Source organism: Oryctolagus cuniculus, chromosome 3, assembly GCF_051225735.1.
Source record: "Oryctolagus cuniculus isolate XC-2025 breed Fujian yellow rabbit chromosome 3, ASM5122573v1, whole genome shotgun sequence".
Taxonomy (NCBI): domain Eukaryota; kingdom Metazoa; phylum Chordata; class Mammalia; order Lagomorpha; family Leporidae; genus Oryctolagus; species Oryctolagus cuniculus.
In genome coordinates, this window is record NC_142869.1 from 93,506,513 (window position 1) to 93,530,641 (window position 24,129).

General features: G+C 42.0%; 1 protein-coding gene across 18 annotated transcripts in view; it reads right to left on the minus strand.

Annotated features, from left to right (window-relative positions):
* Positions 1–19,261, minus strand: part of EPC2 (enhancer of polycomb 2) — a 137,864-nt gene extending 118,603 nt beyond the window's left edge. For 5 of the 18 annotated variants that reach the window (XM_089329181.1, XM_051848701.3, XM_089329180.1 and 2 more), the window contains exon 1: positions 18,799–19,261. In XM_089329181.1, coding sequence (XP_089185307.1) covers positions 18,799–18,951 — 153 coding nt within the window. In that variant the 5' untranslated portion in view covers positions 18,952–19,261. The remainder of the gene's footprint in view (positions 1–18,798) is intronic. The other 13 variants (XM_070070944.2, XM_089329192.1, XM_051848702.3 and 10 more) reach the window with 11 other exon arrangements.
* Between the last annotated feature and the right edge of the window lie 4,868 nt (positions 19,262–24,129).

Sequence of the window (24,129 nt, forward strand, 5' to 3'; positions counted from 1 at the left end):
TCAATAATTAGTTTATCTGATTTTATTTTCTATATTTAAGAAATCATTCTGAAGAGTTACACTAGATCACCAAAAGAGTGCCTGTCACAAAAAGTGTTAAGAAAAAATAGGGGCCGGCGCCACGGCTCACTAATCCTCCGCCTTGCGGCGCTGGCACACCGGGTTCTAGTCCCGGTCGGGGCGCCGGATTCTGTCCCAGTTGCCCCTCTTCCAGGCCAGCTCTCTGCTGTGGCCTGGGAGTGCAGTGGAGGATGGCCCAAGTCCTTGGGCCCTGCACCCCATGGGAGACCAGGAGGAAGTACCTGGCTCCTGCCATCGGATCAGCGCGGTGCGCTGGCCACAGCGCGCCAGCCGCGGCGGCCACTGGAGGGTGAACCAACGGCAAAGGAAGACCTTTCTCTCTGTCTCTCTCTCTCACTGTCCACTCTGCCTGTCAAAAAAAGAAAAGAAAAGAAAAAGAAAAAAAAGAACAAATAGGGGCCAGCACTGTGGCATATCGAGTAAAGCCGCCGCCTGCAGAGCCAGCATACCATATGGGCACTAGTTAGAGTCCCAGCTGCTCCTCTTCCAATCCAGCTCTCTGCTATGGCCTGGGGAAGCAGTGGAAGATGGCCCAAGTCCTTGGGCCCCTGCACCCACATGGGAGACCCAGAAGAAGCTCCTGGCTCCTGGCTTCAGATCGGTGCAGCTCTGGCCATTGCAGCCATCTGGGGCGTGAAACAGCAGATTGAAGACCTCCCCCCCCCCCGCCTCTCCTTCTCTGTGTAACTCTGACTTTCAAATAAATAAATAAATCTTAACAAAAAAAAAAGTCTTGAAGTGCAAGTAATAGAAAACATTAAAAAAAAGAAAAAATAGGCCCATGGGGAGGAAGTCCTGATGATGTAGGTAAAGCTACCACTTGTTCAAGTACCAGCTCCTCTGCTTCCCATCCAGCTTCCTGCTAATACATCCTGGGAGTCAGCAGATGATGGCCTGAGTACCTGGATTCTTGCCACCCACCCACCCACCCATTTCTCTCTTCCTCTGTGACTCTGCTTTTCAAATAAATAAATAAACTTTTTAAAAACCGTTTTTTTAAAAAATAGGTCCCATTTAATTGAGAGAGAAAGCACTTCTGCATTATTCCAACTGGAATGCTGCTAAAAATTAACAGGCAGGAGACTGCCTGTTTTGCCCATTACTATCCCAACCATTACCAACCGACTACTGATGGAATGCTAATGGTGTCCCAGTTACTACGCTCTCATCAGTATCATACCTTCCAAAATTTCTAACCTTAAGTATTCACTTATATCTCTTTTCAATGACTTCTCTAGGGTACACCACCCACTGAACAGATTTATCACTAAAATACATTTCTCTCCCATGATTAACTAACCTATCTAATCTTTAAAAAAAAGCAACTCTGAAAAACAAAATGCTTAATTATCAATTATTCAGGACCTACTTACTATTCTAAGGTTAGCTGAAGATTTAGTTTCTTAGCCACTAATTTTCAGGGTCTTTAATTTTTTAAATCAAATTGATCGTTAACTCCTCTTCCAGAAAACAGAAGGAGGGAAATACACATATTAATTTGTTAATGTCTGACAGCTATAAAAATATTTAATTGGCAGGTGAAAAACTGAGACTATATCTTGGAATAATTTTACTCTTCCAAACTTCCTATTTATAATCCTGTATAACTGAAAATTATCAGTAATAATAAAAGTATAGCAATTGTCTGTATTAGCTTTCATAATAAAATTATTTAAACCTCTGAAAGTACTCTTTGAGATGCTTCTCATTAAACAGATAAAAAATTAGGTCTAAGTGAAGTCAAGTAACTTATCTTGCTCACAGAAAAAGTGGCAGAGGACACCACTGGACCCTAAGTCACGATTTCAAAATTGCATCAACTTCATCAAATCAGTAATACGATGGACTACTGCTCGTGATTCCTCATGTCCTCTGCTCACCAAAATTTAAACAAAGAAATTGAAGAAAGTAGGGAAGCAAAGACATGAGTTAGTGAGCTGGCCAAACTGACTCTTCTACTCTGCATTCCTCTGACTTTACAGCAATACTTGCTGTCAGCCTAGAAGCTAACAGATACACGGTAATGGTAATGAGAAGAATCTGGAAGTGACTGCCATCTTACTCCAGTATTAATTCCAGACAAAACAATCTTGCATGATGGAGTGGGCAAATTTGAAGTTCTGCTCCATTAAGCAGTATAGACAAAGCAAATAATCAAAGATCAGCTTTACTATTAAAACCAAATAATCATGATAGACTTTGCACTATCTACATTGTGCTCCTTCATGGCTTACTGCCAACAGTCTCTCTTCATCTGTCCCCTACACACCCGTTACCAATTTTCTACTCCGACTCTAAAAACTAAGTGAAGATGCAGAACTCTGTTTAGGAAAAACAAACAAACAAACAAAAAAACCCTCAATAAAAATGGCCAAAGTCACATAGTAAATGCCTTATCATTCAAGAGCGAAAGTGATAAATGCCTGGACCACTATCCTGCCAGTCATAGGAACTGAATAAAAACAAAGTGAAAAACATGAAGTATGAAAAAGTTAACTCAAGTGATATAGACTAAAACTAATACAAATGCCCACTTTCACCACTGCTACTCAATAAAGTTTGGGAAGTTTCAGCCAGAGCCATTACGCAAGAAAAAGAAATCAAAGGGATATAAATTGGAAAGGAGGAAGTCAAATTATTCCTATTTGTAGATGGCATGATCTTATCTATAAGGGAACCAAAAGACTCCACTAAGAAACAACCGGAACTCATAAGAGAGTTTGGTAAAGTTGCAAAGTATAAAATCAACACACAAAAATCAACAGCCGTGGGGCTGGTGCTGTGGCGTAGTGGGTTAAAGCCCCAGCCTGCAGTGCTAGCATTCCACATGGGCGCTGGTTCAAGTCCCGGCTGCTCCTCTTCCAATCCAGCTCTTTGCTATAGCCTGGGAAAGCAGTAGAAGATGGCCCAACTCCTTGGGCCCCTGTACCCACATGGGAGACCTGGAGGAAGCTCCTGGCTCCTCGCTTCGGATCAGCTCAGCTCTGGCTGCTGCAGTCATTTGGGGAGTGAAACAGAGGAACGGAAGACCTCTCTCTCTCTCTTTCTCTGGCTCTACCTCTATCAGTAACTCTGTCTTCAAAATAAAATAAAATAAATCTTTAAAAAAAATATCAACAGCTTTTGTTTACACAAGTAATGCTATGGCTGAGAAATAACTTGGAAGATTAGTACCATTCACAATAGCCACAAAAAAAAATTTTAATATCTTGGAATAAGTGTAACCAAAAAGGTAAAGGATCAACTTTACACTACAGTGAAAATTACAAAATATTAAAAAAAGAAATAGAAGACACATATACACACAAAAAAATGGAAATATCATGCATGTTCATGTATTGGAAGAATCAGTACTAAAACACCATATTACCCAAAGCAATTTACAGATTCAAGGCTATCCCAATCAAAATATCAAGGATATTCTCTAAAATTTAGAAAAAAACTATGTCAAAATTCATACGGAAACACAAGAAACCCAAATATTTAAAGCAATCTTTTTTTTTTTTTACAGGCAGAGTTAGACAGTAAGAGAGAGAGACAGAGAGAAAGGTCTTCCTTTTTTTCGATTGGTTTACCCCCCAAGTGGCCGCTACGGTCGGCGCGTTGTGGCCGGCGTGCTGCACTGATCAGAAGCCAGGAGCTTCCTCCTGGTCTCCCATGCGGGTGCAGGGCCCAAGCACTTGGAGCACCCTCCACTGCCTTCCTGGGCCACAGCAGAGAGCTGGACTGGAAGAGGAGCAACCGAGACAGTGCCTCAGGCAGAGGATTAGCCTAGTGAGCCGCAGTGCTGGTCTAAAGCAATCTTAAACAACAAAAACAAAGCCAGAGGCATTACAATACCGGACTTAAAGACATACTACAGGACAGTTATAATCAAAACAGCCTGATAGTGGCACAAAGATAGGCATGTAGACCAATGGAACAGAATAGAGACCCCAGAAATTAATCTATGCATGTCCAACCAACTGATCTTTGACAAATGAGTTAAAATCAATTCCTGGAAAAAAGACGATCTATTCAACAAATGGTGCTGGGAAAATAGGATCTATGCATGTAGAAGTATGAAACAAGACCCCTACCTTACACCTTAAAATCAACTCGAAATGGATCTAGGATCTAAACCTACAATATGATACCATCAAATTGCTACAGGAAAATGTTGGGTAAACTCTGCAAGACACAGGCATAGGCAAAGCCTTCTTGGAAAAGACCCAAGAAGCACAAGCAATAAAAGCAAAAACAGATGAATGGGATTACATCAAGCTAAGAGACTTCTGCACTGCAAAGGAAACACTCAGCATAGTCAAGAGGCAACCTACAGAATGGGAGAAATTATACAACTGATAAAGGATTAATATCCAAGATCTATAAAGAGCTCAAGAAACTCAACAACAAAACAAACAATTCAGTTAAGAAATGGACAATGACATGAATAGGCATTTTTCAAAGAATGAAACTCAAATGACCAACAGACACATGAAAAGACATTCAGGATCACTAGCCATCAGGGAAATGCAAATAAAAACCACAATGAAGTTTCACTTCACCCCAATTAGAAATGCTATCACCAAAAACGAAAAAACAATAAATGCTGGCAAGGATGTATGAGAAAAGATTTTCTAATGAACTGCTGGCAGGGATGTAAACTAGTACAACTGTTGTGAAAGACAGCATGGAAATTCCTCAGAAATCTGAAAATAGATCTATCATATGAATCCAGCCTTCCCAGCCCTGGAAATTTACCAAAATGAAACAAAATCGGCATATTAAGAAGTTATCTGTAACCCCATGTTTATTACAGCTCAATTTACAATAGCTAAGAAATGGAATCAACCCAGCTTTCCATCAACAGATGAATGGATAAAACTTGGTATATATACACTACAGAATACTACTCAGTCATAAAAAAGAATGAAATGCTGCCCTTTGCAACAAGATGAATGCAGCTGGAAACCAGTATGCTTACTGAAATAAGCCATTCTGAAAAAGACAAATATCAATGTTTTCTCTTATGTGTGGCAGCTAATACAGAATACAAAAAAAAAAAAAAGTACAGGAATGAAACAGACATCTTGTGATATGACTGCCACTGTTAGCCCTTGTTTATACTCCGGTGGAACTGTGGTCTTCTTACTTTTTACTTGTTGAATATTATGGTTAGTGGTGAGTTAAGCTTGTGATTATAGAGTGTACTGAAATTATGTCTTTGCAAAAATTAAAGAAAAAAAAAGAAAGGAAGGAGAGAGACTGAGAGATGGAGAGGGTGAAGTAAGGAAGTATTACTATCTTCCTAGAACTGTACCTATGAAACACATGAAATGTGTTCTCTTCATTTTGATAAAAAAAATTTAAGGACTCAAGAAATTCAGGAGACTTGCAACAGTGATTAAAAGTAGCCAAGATAAAGAAAATTTTATCAAAGAAAGGGAAATGGTCATATCCAAAACACATACAGACTGTATTACTGATCTCTAGGAAAAATTAGTATTAGATGGCAGATAAATGCAATCCTCATAAAAAAGAACTCTAAGCCAAACTCACAGCATTTCAGTATTGTTAAAGAGTTAAACCTAACTAATAATTTCCTAGTATCTATAGTGTCATTATGTCAGTTCTTTTCCTCTACTTAACATTCCAGACAATATACTCAGCATACAGACATGTGGATTCAGATACAAGTAACTTCTGGAGCCAAAGGCATCTGTAAGGTCAATCTATTTCTATTTCACAAAAGAGAAATAATTTCTTCAAGGCAACACAAAACTCCTCCCTGACTACTCTAAATAGTTAATACGTACTGAATGCTACTACATGCCACTAACCGTTCCAAACACACAATTCATCTTCCCAAGAACCCCTTGAGATTTTGCAGATGACGATACGCTACCCAAGGTACCTATGTAGTCTAACTCCAAAACAATGAACATACCCACTCCTGCTTCTCAAATGATTGTAAATTGTTATAGAGTTGAGGGGCATTAATGTCACTTGCTGCTGACAGCCTCTGGCTGCCCTGTTTCCTGGCCTTCCCACGACTTCACTACTCAATCCTTCTTTGGAGTCTGTGAGACAGTGCCCAGGATCTTAAAGTAACCAGCCCTGATTTCTGTTACTTGAAACTAACCTACTCATCCCACCTACCAAATATTATAAGGCCTCATTTCTAGAGAACTGACACAGATGTATATAACCTTCTACCAAAGATAAAGTCATTTCTTTACATTTTTAATAGGAATGTGTTTACAAAAAGAATTCATCACAGTTTCTTTCAAAATATGATTCTTTTAAGCAAAAAACTTCATGCCTATCACATAATAAATGATAGAACAGTAAAGTTATAAAGGACCTCAGACATCATCTGGCTCTTATCCCTCTCATTTTACTGATGAAGCAGTGCAATGGTGAACCTCAGAACCCTAAAGTCAATCAGTCATGGGACCCGAGTTCAAAACTTGGCTCTACCATCTTCTATTCTAGGTGGGTGATCTTGGGCAGGTTACATATTCTCTTAAGTCTCAAGTTCTACCTCTGGAAGACAGACAATAGCACCAACACATTCTACCATTAGAAAGAGCTCTAAACCATCTACAAGTTTAACAAAATGTCTGGCACACAACACGCTAATATATACCAATAAATGTCAGGTGTGGTGATAGTGATAAACAACCTGAGACTCAAAGGCGGCAGGTAAGTTCCCAAAGTATACAGGCCACTTAATTAAAGAACCAGAACTAGCAACAAAGACTACACACTCCTACCCAAGTGGTATTTCTTCTACACCACTCTAAACTCCTGAATCTAACACTGAAAACTATTATCTGGTATAATTCTACCTTTTTGTCAATCTAATCTAATGTCTGTTTATTCATTCTGTAAATATTTACCAAGTGTCTTTTATGTTTTAAACAATATCTGTGCTTAAGAATACAGCAGGGAACAAAGGAGGGGGAAGAAAAGTAATAGATGTCTGTGTGGGCCCCTGCACCTGCATGGGTCACCCAGAGGAAGCTCCTGGCTTCGGATTGGCACAGCTGATTGCTGCAACCATTTGGGGAATAAACCAGCAGGTAGAAGACCTCTCTCTCTCTTTCTTCCTCTCTTTTCTCCCTCTCTCTGTCTCTCTATATCTCTGCCTTTCAAAAAAAAATAATAATAATTCTTAAAAAAAAATGTCTGTGTGTCCAAAAGAATAGGCAATGACAGAAGGATACCCTCTGGAAGTTCGTTCCATGAGGAAAGGATAGGTAAGGATTATAGGAAACATGTACCATGAATAACCTTACTTTTGTCTACTTAAATCCGCAAAACTTGTTGGAAATATCCCCAAACTCAATCAAATACTTGTTTCAGTATACACCTGACAACCAAATCTGAAAGCCCAAACTTTTATTCTTCTCACCAAGACCCTTATTCCAGTACATTCCAGTAAGCTGTCTCTCAGTCCTCTCAAATATACTGACATTTAACTTTTTCTAATGGTCTTTTGATGTCTGTCAGTTGACTTAACCCAGTAGTTTTTGTTAACTTTCCATAAACTGTGTTTTTGACCTGAATGACTCACTTAAGTTCTGTGAAATAAAGGTCTCTATCTTCTTTTAATCCTAACAACACTTCAGTACATAGCCTTACGTACACTTTTGATACAGTGACCCCTTTAAATTGTATCCCAGTATGTTATCTATGTATCATCCAGCATTTAAGATAATACCTGACATGTCATTCGCTTTTGTTGAAAAAACACATCTGGGCCAGTGCCATGGTACAGCAAGTTAAGCTGCTTCCTGCGGTACTGGCATCCTATATGGGTGCCTGTTCAAATCCCAGCTGTTTCACTTCTGATCCAGCTCCCTGCTAATGTATCTGGCAAGGCAGTGGAGGATGGCCTAGGTCCTTGGGCCCCTGCACCTACGTGGGAAACCTAGAAAAGGCTCCTGGCTTTGGATTGGCCTACCTCCAGCCATTGTGGCCATTTGGGGAGCCAACCAGTGGATAGAAGACCTCTCTTTCTCTCTCTCTGCCTCTCTGTAACTGTGCCTTCCAAATAAATAAATGAATCTTAAATTTTTTTTTCCCTTTTATTTAATAAATATAAATTTCCAAAGTACGGTTTATGGATTACAATGGCTCCCCCCCATAACTTCCCTCCCATCCGCAACCCTCCCCTTTCCCGCTCCCTCTCCCAATCCATTCACATCAAGATTCATTTTCAATTCTCTTTATATACAGGAAATCAATTTAGCATATATTAAGTAAAGATTTCAACAGTTTGCACCCACACAGAAACATAAAGTATAAAATACTGTTTGAGTACTCGTTATAGCATTAATTCACATTGTACAACACATTAAAGACAGAGATCCTACATGAGGAGTAAGTGCCCAGTGACTCCTGTTGTTGACTTAACAAAATGATTTGTTAAGCTATTTAGGACATCTGCCATTTTATGAGTCTGCTGTGTATCCCGCTTCCCATGTTGGCTACTTCTCTCACTTTTTAATTCTATCAGTTAGTATTAGCAGACACTAGTCTTGTTTATGTGATCCCTCTGACTCTTAGACCTATCATTATGATCAACTGTGAATTGAAATTGATCATTTTGACTAGTGAGATGGCATTCGTACATGCCACCTTGATGGGACTGAAATGGAATCCCCAGGCACGTTTCTAACTCTACCATTTGGGGCAAGTCAGCTTGAGCTTGTCCCAGATCGTACATCTTCTCCCTCTCTTATTCCCACTCTTATATTTAAGAGATCACTTTTCAGTTAAAATTTAAACACCTAAGAATAATTGTGTGTTAATTACAGAGTTCAACCAATAGTATTAAGTAGAACAAAAAAAAAATACTAAAAGGGATAAAGTATTAAGTTGTACATCAACAGTTAGGACAAGGGCTGATCAAGTCATTGTTTCTCATAGTGTCCATAACACTTCAACAGGTTTCCTTTTTGGTGCTTGTTTAGTTGTCACCGATCAGGGAGAACATATGATATTTGTCCCTTTGGGACTGGCTTATTTCACTCAGCATGATGTTTTCCAGATTCCTCCATTTTGTTGCAAATGACTGGATTTCATTGTTTTTTTACTGCTGTATAGTATTCTATAGAGTACATGTCCCATAACTTCTTTATCCAGTCTACTGTTGATGGGCATTTAAGTTGATTCCAGGTCTTAGCTACTGTGAATTGAGCTGCAATAAATATTAAGGTGCAGACAGCTTTTTTGTTTGCCAATTTACAAATAAATTAAATAAATCTTTAAAAGTTTTTAATGTAAAAAACAGTGAAAGATCAGATTTTTACATTATTAATTTACAAAACTTCATTTTATATCCTTTTTAGAAACTCTATTATAAAACATGAGTTTCTGTTTGCCAAAAGTAATGTTTTTAAATGTTAAGAATGAATATATTCCGCTGTACCCCATAATTCAAATTACTGATTAAGGGGCCAGCCCTGTGGCATAGTGGGTAAGCCACAGCCTGCAGTGCCAGCATCCCATATGAGCGCCAGTTTGAGTCCTGGCTGCCCCACTTCCAATTCAGCTCTATGCTATGGCCTGGGAAAGCAGTAGAAGATGGCCCAAGTCCTTGGGCCCCTGTACCTGCATGGGACACCAGGAAGAAGCTCTTGGCTCTTTCAGATAGGCCCAACTCTGGTCATTTGGGGAGGGAACCAGTAGAAGGAAGATTCTCTCTCCCTCTCTCTCTCTCTCTCTCTACCTCAGCCTCTCTGTAACTATGCCTTATAAATAAATAAATATTTTTTAAAATATATTGATTCAAATATTAAATGGGATGGGTGTTTGTTTTAGTCGTTAAGACACCAGTTGTGATACCCACATACCATATAGAGTATCTGGGATCAATTTCTGGCTCTGACTCCGGCTCCTGATTCCAGTTTATGGCTACCTCCTGGGAGGCAGCAGTATGATTCAAGGGTTTGGTCCCAGCTGTCCATGTAGGAGACTTGAATTGAATTCCCATCTCCCAGCTCTGCCCCCAACTCCCATCCCCTCATTCCTCTACCCCTGCTGTAGCCCCCACCACAGCAGGCACTGGGGAGCAAACCAGCAGATGAGAGCTCTGACTCTCTCTCCTCAAAGTAAAAATGTAAAGATAATGAAAAAACTAGGCAATACTTGGGGGAGAAATGGCAATTCAAACTATTCACGATCTTTTCTTTAAAAATAAGTTGAATCACATAATTCATGTAGACATTTGTTCATTCTGGTATAAATAAATTTCTCACACATATCTATATACATCTATGAGAATTAACACCAAAAAATATTATTATTGCAGCCATACTTGTGTCTAAAAATAATTCCTATATTTAAAAAGGCCTCTGACTCAAGGGGGAGAAACAATTTAATATTTCAGCACACACTGCACCAAAGTAAGCAGCCAAAGAGAATTCTTGAAAGATTTTACCAAATTCTGCTAATGAATTATACCTACAAAACCACGGTATGCACTAGGGTTTTTCAAAAAGTTCATGGAAAAGTATTAGTAACTCCATTTTCCTAAAAACTCGTTGAAGTCCTCATGGATACACACAGATATGCACATAAAATTATATACACACAGAGAGAAAAAGCAAACATAGCTCTGTGTGTAGAAAAAGAAACAAGTCCATTCAATACTCTTTTACCAAGCATATATTCAAGCACAGTTCCAGGTACTTGCAATATACAAAACACACAAAGATCTTTGTCCTTACAGAAATCAATTCTAGTAGAAGATAAACCTAAATAGTAAAGTAAAATAGTTTCCCACAAATTCCTGATATGCTTAAGATGACAAAGACACTTATAGTGGTGCAAAAACAGGAATAAACCAAGTTGAAAGACTGCTAAAAAAGAGAGATGCTCTAAAAATCTTAGAGTAGAAGTCAGAGTTAAGTGATAAGAAAACTATACTTCTTAATAATTTAATGGTCTGACCAAATCAATATAATCCTTTAAAGTTCCTAAAATCACAAAAAGTATTACTTATAAAAACCATAACAAACTTAACAGTTCATATGATAACCTTGCATTCTGTAAACAGTTCATATGATAACCTTGCATTCTGTTAAAATGATGAATATGGAGCATGGCAATATGAGACCAGGCTTTTGTGATACTAAAAAATAGGCAAGGTTTTGAATTCTAGCCCTTCCAATTACTAGCACTAAGACATTTCAGTTTCTTCATTTATAAAACAAAAAAAAAAGGCCGGCGCCGCGGCTCACTAGGCTAATCCTCCGCCTAGCGGCACCGGCACACCGGGTTCTAGTCCTGGTCAGGGCGCCGGATTCTGTCCCGGTTGCCCCTCTTCCAGGCCAGCTCTCTGCTGTGGCCCGGGAGTGCAGTGGAGGATGGCCCAGGTGCTTGGGCCCTGCACCCCATGGGAGACCAGGAGGAAGTACCTGGCTCCTGCCATCGGATCAGCGCGGTGCGCCGGCCACAGCGCGCCAGCTGCGGCAGCCATTGGAGAGTGAACCAACGGCAAAGGAAGACCTTTCTCTCTGTCTCTCTCTCTCTCTCTCACTGTCCACTCTGCCTGTCAAAAAAAAAAAAAAAAAAAAAACACACACACACACACAAAAAATTATCTCATTGGGCTGTTATAGGATTAAATGATAATCTGAAACTGGAAACAATTCAAATATCCAACATGGTTGAATACACTGGAATACTATTGAGCAATAAAAAGGAATCAACATACAACACCACAAATCTTAAATGTGTTTCATGATGAACACAAGAAGACGGTAAAAAAGGAAAAAAAAAATAGGAAGAGACATCAAGATGACAGAATAGTGAGGGAGCTTACTGCTCTAGTCTCAGGGAAGATAGTTTAAAAAAAAAAAAAAAAAAAAAAGAGGCATGGAGAGAGTGCAATCTCAGGAAAGAGTTAGGGAGAAAACAGCAGAGAAACACTGTGCAGCTTCATGGCGGGTGTAGACTCACACAGTTCCAGACCCCAGCAGCCAGGAGCTTCAGCAGCAGCTTTGAAGAATGAGGTAAGACCAGACTGCAGCAGCCCAAGCCACTGGAGATAAAGCTGCAGGAAAAGCCTGCCATGAGTCTGGCTTGGGACCTGCAGGGGACAGTATACCTGCCAACCTAGAGAGGAAAAAGGAGGGACAAGTTTCTCCTCAACCACTCAGCACCAATATCCTGTAATTAGCCGAGAGGGGCGGGTGCCATTTTGGACATACATTAACAGTTGTGCCAGCTCGTGTCCACACACCCAGCAATAGGAGACGACTGAGTTTGGCTGGGAAAACTGACAGGGGACTAGGTGCTCAAGTGCTGCGACTATGAAACCACTGTGGTTGCTTGGAAAAATGTAAGGTATGGCTGGATCTTTGGAAAGTCATTGTGGGCGACTCCACGTGCTCGGAGCTCCCTGACTGCCTGGTGAGGATAAATGCTGCAAGATCCATGCTCACCTTGAGGACTGCACAGATACTTTGTGTAGTTCTTGTGGAAGTGCCAATGTATGTCATACCCACTGTGGCTAGCGACCAGGAATTGGTCTCCTTGGAGAAGATGTTTAAAAGAAAAAAAGAGAAAAAGATTTACCACTCCCAATATGGATGTCAACTTGGACACTTCCCTCACCCTGGTGATACCCTGCACACGCCTCAGGGTATTCACTCAAAGAGCAGACATTCCACTAAGCCACAGAGGCACAGTCCAAAGATAAACACGCCATCACAGGGGTTAAAACAAAACAAAACAAAACAAAACCAACAAGTATCGCCACAAATGCCTAAAAATAAATGCAGCCATTCAAGAAACAGGAATAAAGAAGACAACATGATGCCTTCAAAGGAACATAACACTTCAATACTAGAATGTGAAAATAAAGAAACTGAAGAAATGTCAGAAACAAATCAAAAAACTGAACGTAGGAAGTAATCAGAAGCAAGTCCACAAATTAAATAAATACATAGATGACATGAAAGAACATTTTACTCATGAAATTGAGATTTTAAAGAATCAAAATGAAATATTGGAAACGAAGAATTCAATAGAATAAATAAAAATTACAGTGGAAAGCCTTAACAAACTCAGTGAGGCAGAAGAAAGAATATTCAAGTTAGAAGACAAATCTCTGGAAATTTTATTAGACCAAAAAAGAAAAAAGAAGAAGAAATTATAAAACTAAAAAACAGTGTTGGAGATTTATGGGATACTATCAAACAACCCAACATACGGGTCTTAGGAGTTCCTGAAGGCTGGACAGAATGCATTAGACAATCTTTTTGGTGAAATAATTAAAGAAAACTTCCATAATTTGGAGAAAGAAAGGGACATTCAAGTACAGGAAGCACATAAGAACTCCTAATAGACATGACCAGAGAAGATCTTCACCACAACACATTGTAGTCAAACTCTCCAAAGTAAAACATAAAAGAAGCTAAAACGTGTAAGTGAAAAATGGCAGATTACTTTCAGAGGATCTCCAATTAGACTCACAGCTGACATCTCATCAGAAACCTTACAGGCTTAGGAGAAAATGGTGAGATACATTCCAAGTCTTAAGAGAAAAAAACTGTCAGCTCAAAATACTGTACCCTGCAAAGCTCTCATTTACGAATGAAGGTGAAATAAAACCTTCCATAACAAACAATTAATCACCACTCATCCAGCCTTATAAAGGATGCTTAAGGATGTGCTAAACAGAAACACAGAACCATAGTCATCACTATGAAAGATGGAGAAGGCAGAACATCTCCAGTAAAAGTACAAAGGAAATCCAAAAGAAACAATAGGAATATTCATGGGAAAACAGCAGGGCCAAGATTTTACTTATCAATAGTAAGCTTGAATGTAAATGGCCTCAACTCTTGAGTTAAAAGATACAGACTGAGGCCTTCAATTTGGCACAACAGGTTACAGCTCTGGCCTGCAGCACCAGCATTCCATATGGGCATTAGTTGAAGTCCCAGCTGCTCCACTTCCAATCCAGCTCTCTGCTATGCCCTGAGCTTGCAGAAGATGGCCCAAGTCCTTGGGCCCCTGCACCCTTCATGGGAAAACAAGAAGCTCCTGGCTTCGAATCGGCCCAGCTCCAACTGTTGCAGCCATTTGAGGAGTGAACCAGCAGATGGAAGATCTCTCTCTCTGCCTCTTCCTCTCTGTAAGTATATCTTCCCTATAAATTAATTTTTTAAAAAGATACAGACAGGCTGAATGGAAAAAAAAATCCATCTATTTGCTGCCTACAAGAAACATGTCTCACCAACAAAGATGCACGCAGACTGAAAAGAGGGAAAGAATGGAAAAAGATATTCCATGCTAACAGAAACCAAAAAAGAGCTGGGGTAGCCATTCTAATATCAAACAAAATAGACTTTAACACAAAAACTGTTAAAAGAGACAAAGAAGGGCCGGCGCTGCAGCTCAATAGGCTAATCCTCCGCCTGCGGCGCAGGCACACCAAGTTCTAGTCCCGGTCGGGGTGCTGGATTCTGTTGGGGAACAGTTTTTTTCATACTATTTGTTGAACTCTTCACTTAGTATAATCTTCTGTATATAAAGTTAATTAAAATAATTTTAGTAAAAAGTAAGAATGGGAATAGGAAACGAAGGAAGAAAAAGGGTGGGAGAGCGGATGGGAGGGCAGGTACTGTGAGAAAAATCACTAAGCTCCTAACGTGTTATTTATGAAATGCAAAAAAAAAAACTCAAAAAATAGGTTTGATTTAATTTATATGGACTTCTGGAAATGGCAAAACTGGTTTACAGTGAAAGAAAACAAATCATTAGTTGCTTGGAACTAGCAGTGGAGAGAGACTGAAAAGGAGTACACAAGACTTTTTCCAGTATTGGAAATATTCTATATCTTGCTTCCATGGGTGTTCACTTTTGTCAAATCTCATTAAACTCTGTGTTCTAAATGAATACATTTTATTATATGGAAGTTGTACTTCAGAAACTTTTAAAAAAATTAAGTGAAAATGTATTCGGGCATAGTAAGTATCAATGAATGATAGACATTATCAGAAACATCAACTGCAGCTATGCAACACTTCATGGGGAGGTGGGCAGAATCACTGATTATCTGACTTTTCTGGTTTAGATTGTAAACAGAAATAAGTTTATAGTATTCGACCTACACCAAGTACCATGAGGAGCAGTGCAGAGACAAAGCAGACCTTAAGAAGAAGACAATGAAAATAAAGAAGAAGTAAAATATGCAGACATGTTCAAAAGCTCAGATCAGCTCTTAGGACTGTCAGCAATGATAGTAAAGACAAAACCTAGGTACTGTCAGAATGTAACTTCAACAGTGGGTCAACGACTATCTTACAAAGTCTTAATTATAGTCCAATAGCTACACAAGAGTCTTTAATTTTATTGGGGAGTGGTGTGGAGAGGGATGCAGGGAACTATCCACAAAGGCTTCAAAATGAAGCCAAAGGATTTTTGTCAATCAAACAGGAAAGGATAGTTTAGTAACACCAACCAACAATTATAAATCCTTATGATTGTTAAAAAAAAAAAAAAATTCCAGGGGCCGGTGCTGTGGCTTAAGAGGTACCACTATCCCATATGGGTACACATTGGAGTCCCAGCTGCTCCACTTGTGATCCATCTCCCTATTAATGTGTCTGGGAAAGCAGTACAAGATGGCCCAAGTATTTGGGCCTCTGCACCCATTCATGTGGGAGACCTGGATGAAGCTCCTAGCTCCTGACTTCCACCTGGCCCAGCCCTGGCAGTTGAGGCCATTTGGATATGGAGGATTACGAATCTTTGAAAAAAAAAAAAAAAAAACAACAACAACTTATAAAGGTAAGTAAGGAGAACACCTAGATCCTCAAAGTTGAACTGAAATACAACTCAAGCGAAATGCAAAAACATTTGTGAAATTTATGACATTTTACTGCAGCTTAGAACTGTTTATATCAAGGCAGTCATGACAGTGCCAAGTCTTCTGATACACATGGTAACTTTAAAAAGAAAAATGAAAAATAAGATTCTAACTAGACATTCTAGGAAGCAAAAATCTTAGCCAAGGTTAGTTTAGCTTTCTTTTGGCTTTAAGAAACTCCACTTGAAACATTAAAAAGCAGAAAGAATAGGACCGAGAAAAGTCCTCAGTATCAACTCAGGTTCTATCCAAATCTGGATTTCTTCTTCCTTAAAACTGAGCAGTTAAAGCAGACTTCTAAAAAGAATACAAGCACTAATGCTCTGGATTGAAAACCAAGTTTTATTGAAAAAAGTTAATGACCAAACTGTGACAGGGCTTGTTAAGTGCTTATTTTTAAAAGAACATTTTAAAAATCTGCAAGTTTTCTCCTAAATTAAAATAATAAAACATATGTGACAAGCTTAAGACCAAGTAGGAGCTGACTGCAAAAAGTAATGTACCTTCCAGGGATTAACTGTTCATTCTAGAACAGGTTTTCTGACTCAGGTTCTAAAATAATAGGATCCAAGTAATTTTGTACCCTAGTAGTTCTTTTTTTTTTTTTTTAAGATTTATTTATTTGAAAGGTAGAGTTACAGAGAGGCAGAAGCAAAGAGGGGAGAGAGGGAGAGGGGGAGGCAGAGAAGAGGGGGAGGGGGAGAGAGGGAGGGAGACAGACAGAGAGACAGAGGCAGCTCTTCCATCTGCTGGTTCACTTCCCTGACAGCCACAACAGGAGACTCAGACCCGAAACGAGGAACCAGAAGCTTCTTCCGGGCTCCCACACGGGTGCAGGGCATCCTCCACTGCTTTCCCAGGCCATAGCAGAGAGCTGGCTTTACCCGCTACACCACAGCGCTGGCCCCACTACTGGTTCTTTTAAGCCTGAAAACCAACAAAAACTTCCAAATTTTGTTTCTGTTTTTTAAAGATTTATTTATTTATTTGAAAGAGTTACACAGAGAGAGGAGAGGCAGAGAGAGAGAGAGAGAGAGAGAGAGAGAGAGGAGGAGGAGAGAATAGAGAGGAGAGAGAGGTCTTCCATCCACTGGTTCACTCCCCCACTGGCCGCAGCGCGGATCAGAAGAAGCCAGAAGCCAGGAGCTTCTTCCGGGTCTCCTGTGTGGGTGCAGGGGCCCAAGCACTTGGGCCATCCTCCACTGCTTTCCCAGGCCACAGCAGAGAGCTAGATGGGAAGAGGAGCAGCCGGGACTAGAACCGGCGCCCATATGGGATGCTGGCGCTTTAGGCCAGGGCGTTAACCCGTTGTGCCACAGCGCCGGCCCCAGTTTTTTTAAAGTTCATCAATTAATTCTAATACGTATTATCCTCTTATTTCAATTATCTTTCCCATGAAAAACTGAGCTTAGTTAGGACCAAATTTTATTTTAAAAAAAACAAAATTCTCTCATTCAGCTCTAAACCTTAGGCTTAAATTTTGGGCTTTTATCCTATTTACTTTTTAATTTTAAAAACTGATAGTGCATCCTGATGTCACAGCTATATTCATTTTCTGCTGAAAATGTAAGACTTCCAGGTGATCAAACACCAAGGAGAAATGTGATTAAAATCACAGAGGAAAGTAGTAATAGCAGGGTAACGTAATGAGGTCAGAACTCAAGCAGCCAATCAAAGGCATAAAAGCATTTCCTGCAATCTTAACAGTCAAAAGAGAAAACCAATCACGGAAACCTAGAGCTTTCTTTTGACAGTCACAGAGGCAAGAGAACCAATCCACACAGACCCGAGGTTGACAATAAGGCGGGACCGTGGGTTCATTGAAGAAATTCTTGAAGGTGCAGTTACTATGAACTTCGCATGCAAGGAACACCACTCCAGAGTCATAAACACTGTCAACCCAGAGCAAAATTCAACCTTATGCAAAATTTAACCCAGAGGTGGGGGAAACAGCTTTTATGCTACAAGGCATATAATCAAAAACACAGCTGTCAACTTATATGCAGTAAATCCTCTACTTCCAAAAGGACCACCCTCCTCCAACCAAGGCCATGTCGCGGGGTCACAGCGCCGGGACAGCGCCGCGCCGGCGGCTCGTTTCGAGCATCCCCGGTTCCTCTCGAACGCGGCGCAGTGAGCGGAGGCCGCACCGGCGACGCCGGCAGAGCCCGCCCGCCCCGCGCCCCGCGCCCCGCACCCCGCGTCCGGCTCCAGCTGGCTAACCCGGCGTCCCGCTCGGGAGTCGAGGCCTCGGCCCTTTCCCCTCCGCAGGGCCGCACTCGCTGCAGCAGCCCTGGTAGGGGCAGCGACATTCCCTTCCTAGGAGGGGGAAGATGTTTGTTTTGAAAGCGCTTTACTTTCCGTAAGTCATTTCAAACAGCACTCAATGCTAAACCAAACTTAAAACTAGAAGGAACTATACACAGACACGCACACGCATAATCTGTACCAGCCAAAGACACCCTCGCTATTAACTAACCCCGTGCCAGCGGACACTTTTTTTTTTTTTTTTTTTTGAAAGGTAAACAGAGGCCGTACGCCAAGTGCGCCCAGCGCAGCCCCTGCGCCATTCCCGGCCGCCGCTTACGGCAAGGCCCCCTTACGGCAGCGTAAGCGGCGCTGCGAGCTAATCACAACACTGGGACGCAACAACATGGCGGCCGCGGGCGGGCGCTGCGCCGGCCGAGAGGGTTTACGCTACTCCGCCAGCGTAGGGTCCCATGCGTTGGAGCGACAGCGGCGCCCTCCAGCGAGCGTAAAGCGCTCTGTGAATGGCGAGGCCCGACTGACAAAGGGGAGGGGGGAGGAGGGAGAGGGGGGGTAATAAACACTCGAGTCCCTACCGATTCCTCCTCCTTCTCCATCCCGGTGGGCATCTGGGGCACGGCCCGGTTGATGGAGACGCAGTCGTTGAGATCAGGCATGTCCTTGCCGCGGTAGATAGGCAGCGGTTTGGCGGCGTCCAGCGCCCGCGCTCGGAAGGAGAGTTTACTCATTGTCTCCCCGCCTTACAGGAACAGCCCGGGCGGCGGCGGCGGGGCGGGCGGGGAGGGGGGGAGGACTCCCGCCGCCTCCTCCACCTCCTTCCTCAGTGCAGCGCGGCCGGCCCGCTCCTCCTCCTCCTCCTCACTGCCCCCGGCCACAGCATGGGCGCCCACCCCGCCCGAAAACAGCCCCCCGCCGCCCGCGGCCGCTTCCACACACTAGATCCGCCGCTCGCCCGCCCGATCCGCTCCCTGCGCCATGGCCAACATGGCGGACATTACCACAGCGGCGGCGAGCGATCCCGGCAGCCCGCGCGAGAGCGCGCCCCCGCCGCGGGGACGCGCCTCGCCCTCTCCCTCCCTCCCTCCCTCCTTCCTCTCCCTTCCCCTCCCTCGCCTGCCCACCCACTCTCTCCGCCGCGCCGCCGGCCCACGGGAACGTGCTCGGCCTCGGGCCGCTCCAGGGAGAGGGGGCGGCAAGCGGCGGCGCCAGCGCCTTCGGCTCACTGGCCGGCGCTCCTGCGGTGTGGCAGGTGCCAGGTGCGCGAGTTCACCCGCGCCCCAAAGCGTGTGCCTCTGCCTTCCGCGGCGGCGTCAGCGGGCTCGCTGAGTGCCCCTGAGGAAGGCGCCGGGCAAAAGGCGGCCGCGCCCAGCAGCGCCAGTGTGCAGAACTCTGTGAGCGGGAATAGATGTCGACCAGGGCCCCAGCAGCCACCGCCGGAGCCTATGCTTAGCGCTCCGGGCATCTCTGGGAGGTGCGAAAGGTCGGCGGTCCCCTCGGCCAGCTCTGAGGGGCGCAGCTCTGCACCGTCTCGCCGGCTCTGAGGGTGCTTAGGTGCCCCAGCCCCTGTTCTCCGCATCCGCCCTCCAGTACCTGTCCGGAAGAGCTCTCCAAGGTATGGCATCCTCTCTCGTCCTCGCCTGCTCGGGCAGGATGCTCATGGCAGCCGTGAGGGCGCTGGATGGAGGCTTGCCGAATGCAACAAGTGAACTTGAACCTGTCCCTCAAACTTGAGTTATTTAGTGGATGATAGATATTTCTCCGATTTCAAAAATAGGGGTCGTCAAAGTTCAACTTAGGACGTTTGACCAAGGCAGCACACGTTTCCGAAGCGGCAGATGTGTGTGTGTGTTCCGCTGTGTTGCGAAGAAGTCTGAAAGTTCTTCCCTCATGATGCTTTCACGCTGGGGCAGATGGAAAGAGGAGTAGCAGTAAGAGACTTCATTAACTGAAGAAAAGCGCAGGGAAAGGCATCCACAAAAAGTGCAAATTATTGAAAACTGCCCGGAGTTGACACACCAGTGCATGATTAATTACATCTACAGGCAATAATTGCTGTGAAAGTTCAGAGAAAGGAGACATTCACTTCAACAGGTTAGAGAAAGATCTCAGGCGGAAAGACAAGTTGACTCAATTAAAGACCAGCTGATACGGACAGCAATCTCCTTTTAGCCAAGAATGTCTTGGTTAGTCTTCAAGCATTACAGATTCCTTTAAACATTGCCATAAAGCGTATATAACACATGTCCCACTTTCTAACAATCAATATTCTGCTTAGCTCAGAGAAACATGGATGGTCTGCTCAAGTCCAACAATGAAAATATTGATTCCTAAGGTGATTTCTATATATCAAAACTCTCGTCTCTTCCTCCAGTACCTCCTCCTCCACTTCCTCCGTCTCCTTCTTTCCATCTCCTCTGATGGCAGAGTGGTGAATAGGACTTGATGGTAGTATCCAAATACTCTAACCAGTCTGACCCAGCAAAACCTGGAGCACTGTTTAGTGAGGGTTGAGTGTTTTACATGCACTTGGTTGTAGGAAAAGTGGAGATGTAGTGACTCACATCTTGTAATACCTTCCTCAAGCTTATGCGCATGTCTTACTACCTCTGGAGCCCGTCCAGCCCTCTACAAGGAAGAGCAAGAATTTCTTGGTAGGGGGTTAGCACCAGGGTTTAAACCTGAAAGGGAGAAAAAAAAAGTAATGATTGAAAAAAACGAATCATCCAGACTTTTCTCTGGATGCCCAGCTCTTCTCAGGTTCAGTAAAGATAGCTTTCTTTTAGTCCTTTCTCTTACTGTTCTGCTCATTCAGTAAAAGAAATACTAAACAGTTAATATACACCAGCCATTATAGTAGCGTATATGCACTCACTCAATTAATTCCACTTCATTCTTACTATAACCTTATGAAGAAATATTCTAATTTTTCCAATAAGGAAACATTCAAACAGGTAATTCAAGTTTCATTACTAATATTAAGTTTCATTGCTAATATACTAATACTACTAATAATATGTAGGTTCAGATCCAGGTACATGCTAACCTATAAAACTATTTTCAATGCTCTTTAGCCTGTTAACCATTTAATGTCCCAAAGTTGCTGATCCAAAGTTAATTTCTGAGACCTTCCATCCAATGGGTAATAATGTGCATAACTCAGAGGCTAAAAATGCGGTAGCCCCAGGAAGGCAGGAACAACATCTGCTCTGCTCATCACTGTATCTCCAGTCCTCTGCTTCACATATAGCAACCCTCTAATACTGTATTTGTTGATTGATACTCTTGAAGAAATGCAGTCATACTGACCCCATCCCACTCCAGTTTGGACTTCACATATCTTGCTGGCCTGTCATCTCACCTAAACATTGCCACCGGTATTTACTGTTGTGATGACCTACCTTGTTCAGTTTCTTGCCTTTGGCCATAGGAATTTTAGAACAAAGTAACACAATTGAAAGAAAAATTTTTGAAACCTGAAATTCAAAATTCAACTATAGGGACTGTTTTTGCCATAGTTACTGTTTTATTGTTCTTTTACAATGACTGTGCAACAAATTTCTTCCCCAAAACTCCATTTTCTTCTTGCCCTTTAGGCAATGATTATAGAACTGGGAATAAGAACAGTTTAAGGCAAATAACACAATATTGTTCTCAACCAGGACAAGGCCTGTGTTTTCTTGGCTTCTAATTCAGGGCCCAAACCAGAATGGCTCTGTTTCACCTTCAGAGAGTAACTTTTATTTGTACATAAATACCATTTTTCATAAACGTTATAATCTACTTGTTGAATGCCTACATAATTGTTTGTGTTAAAAATAGAAAATATCTTTCCAACTTCTGAAGTTAAAATGTCGTTATTAAACATTGTTTCAAATAATTGTTCAGCCTAACAGCCTATTTTAATTTCCACATACAATACACTGAGTATAGTCATTTTAAAATCAATCCACTTCAAATACGCTCTGGACCAATTCCAAATAGTATGCATGTAGCCAGCAAATGTAATATATAAACACCCAAGAATTAATTAGAACCAGTTTTAAAGCCATATCAAAAATAAAAGCAGTGTCTAGATGTAGTCAAAATTAGAATAAATGTCAAGTAACTATAAGGATTGAGATTATATTCCAGTTTCCATTTTCCAGTATTGTATTCAGGGCAGGCAGCTTTCAAATAATGGACAAATTGCTTTTTGAAAGGAACCTTAAAACTAGTCAACACAGTTGCTATTCAACTATTTCAGAGTTTTGTAAATGTCACGTTCTTTCTAATTGGCTCCCTATTTCAGCAAACCCAATTGAAACTTAATTGGGTTGGTATGTGCTCTGCATCTCCACCCCTCCCCCCTATGTTCTCAGGAATGAGCCTAGTACCAATAAAGCTTCCTTGTTTTCCATATGTAATTTGGATGTGGGGGTCTGTATTCATTACAATCAATTGGAATTAGTCACGTGGTTCCAGTGCCCTTTTTACGGAGGCAGCTCTGATGTTTGAGATTTAGGGACAAAGACTGCACAGAAAGGTGACTTGCCAAACATCTACTTCCACCTCTACATTCAGCACAGTGGGAATACCAGATGGTAAATAAAAATTTGTAGCTGTGGCTCAGTGTTTCAGCAGCCTCTCTCCTCTCAGACCTGGTTGGAATCACAGGGTGCCACCTTGTGTATAAGCTGACGATTTACTTCCCAGTTCCACAAAGGATCCAGATCGACTAAAAAATAATCAGCCCTAAAGCTCTGCATTTTATTAACCAAGGAAAACTGAGATGTAATTGAAGGAAACAGATTGGAAAACACACAGCTCCAGAGAGTCCACCACACTCAATTTTGAATCACACTGACACCCCTTCCCATTTGTTGCCCCACCCCTGACCGGAAAACAGCACCCGATGCCTCACACATGGAATGGATTGATGCCACTCACTTCAGCTCTTAGAAGGGATACCAGAAATAAGTAAACCCCTGTGACAGAGCTAATGAAGCAGAGTTGGACAATTCTCTGTCCAAACAATAAGCAACCTCTAAAGATTTAATTTCAGAACGTTAGATTTCTGAGAAGCACAGAAATGAATGTGATTACATAGTTTAGTGAAGTGCATGATAGGTTTTAAAAGTGGCTGAATATGAAATGGGAAAATGCAGTTGTTAGAGCAAGACTGTGGGAGGTAAAATGGAATCCTTTCTAATCCAGCTACCTTGCCCTTGAGGAATTCCAGACTTGGAGGAAACCAGCTTTCAATTCAGAGCAGTTGCCATTCAGTCACAGTCACTGTTGACTCACGGCACTAGCTGGACCTCTCATGTGTAAGTTTCAATAGGGAATTGGAGTGCAGATCTTGGAGCTTTGGGGGCTATGAGTGCACACCTGGGTTGGTCTTGTGTAATGTATATGAAGGGACTTCAAAATGTGGGGAAATGGAATTATAAGATTATTTGGGGGCAAAATATTGTTGAAAAGCCATGCATAGTGTTTTCATAGCACACATTTCCATGAACTTTTGAAGGACCCCTTTGCATTCTTCTCTGCTGCCTTCTCTGGCCTTGTCCACTGGCTCATCCTTTTCTCTTAAAGCATCTCTGAAAGGTAACTTGGAAGGTGGTTTCTCATTGTGAAAGCAATTTCACCTCACTGATTCGCTGGCACAGCTAAGACACAAGCAGGCTCAGAGCAGTGAGCTCACCGAGGTCCAGAGCGTTAGCTGAGAGTCTATTGCTAGGAAACCTGGGCTGCCATTCAATCTATGGCTCCCCTCACCTATTTTTTTCTCTCTCCCGTCAACAAAGGGCTAAAGCTGATAAGCACAGATTTCTGATGGAATATGCAGCTGGAATCCTGAATTAAAAAAAAAAAAAAAAAAAGAAGTTGTGAATTGATTTAGTAACAGTGTAACAGTATTGATCCTA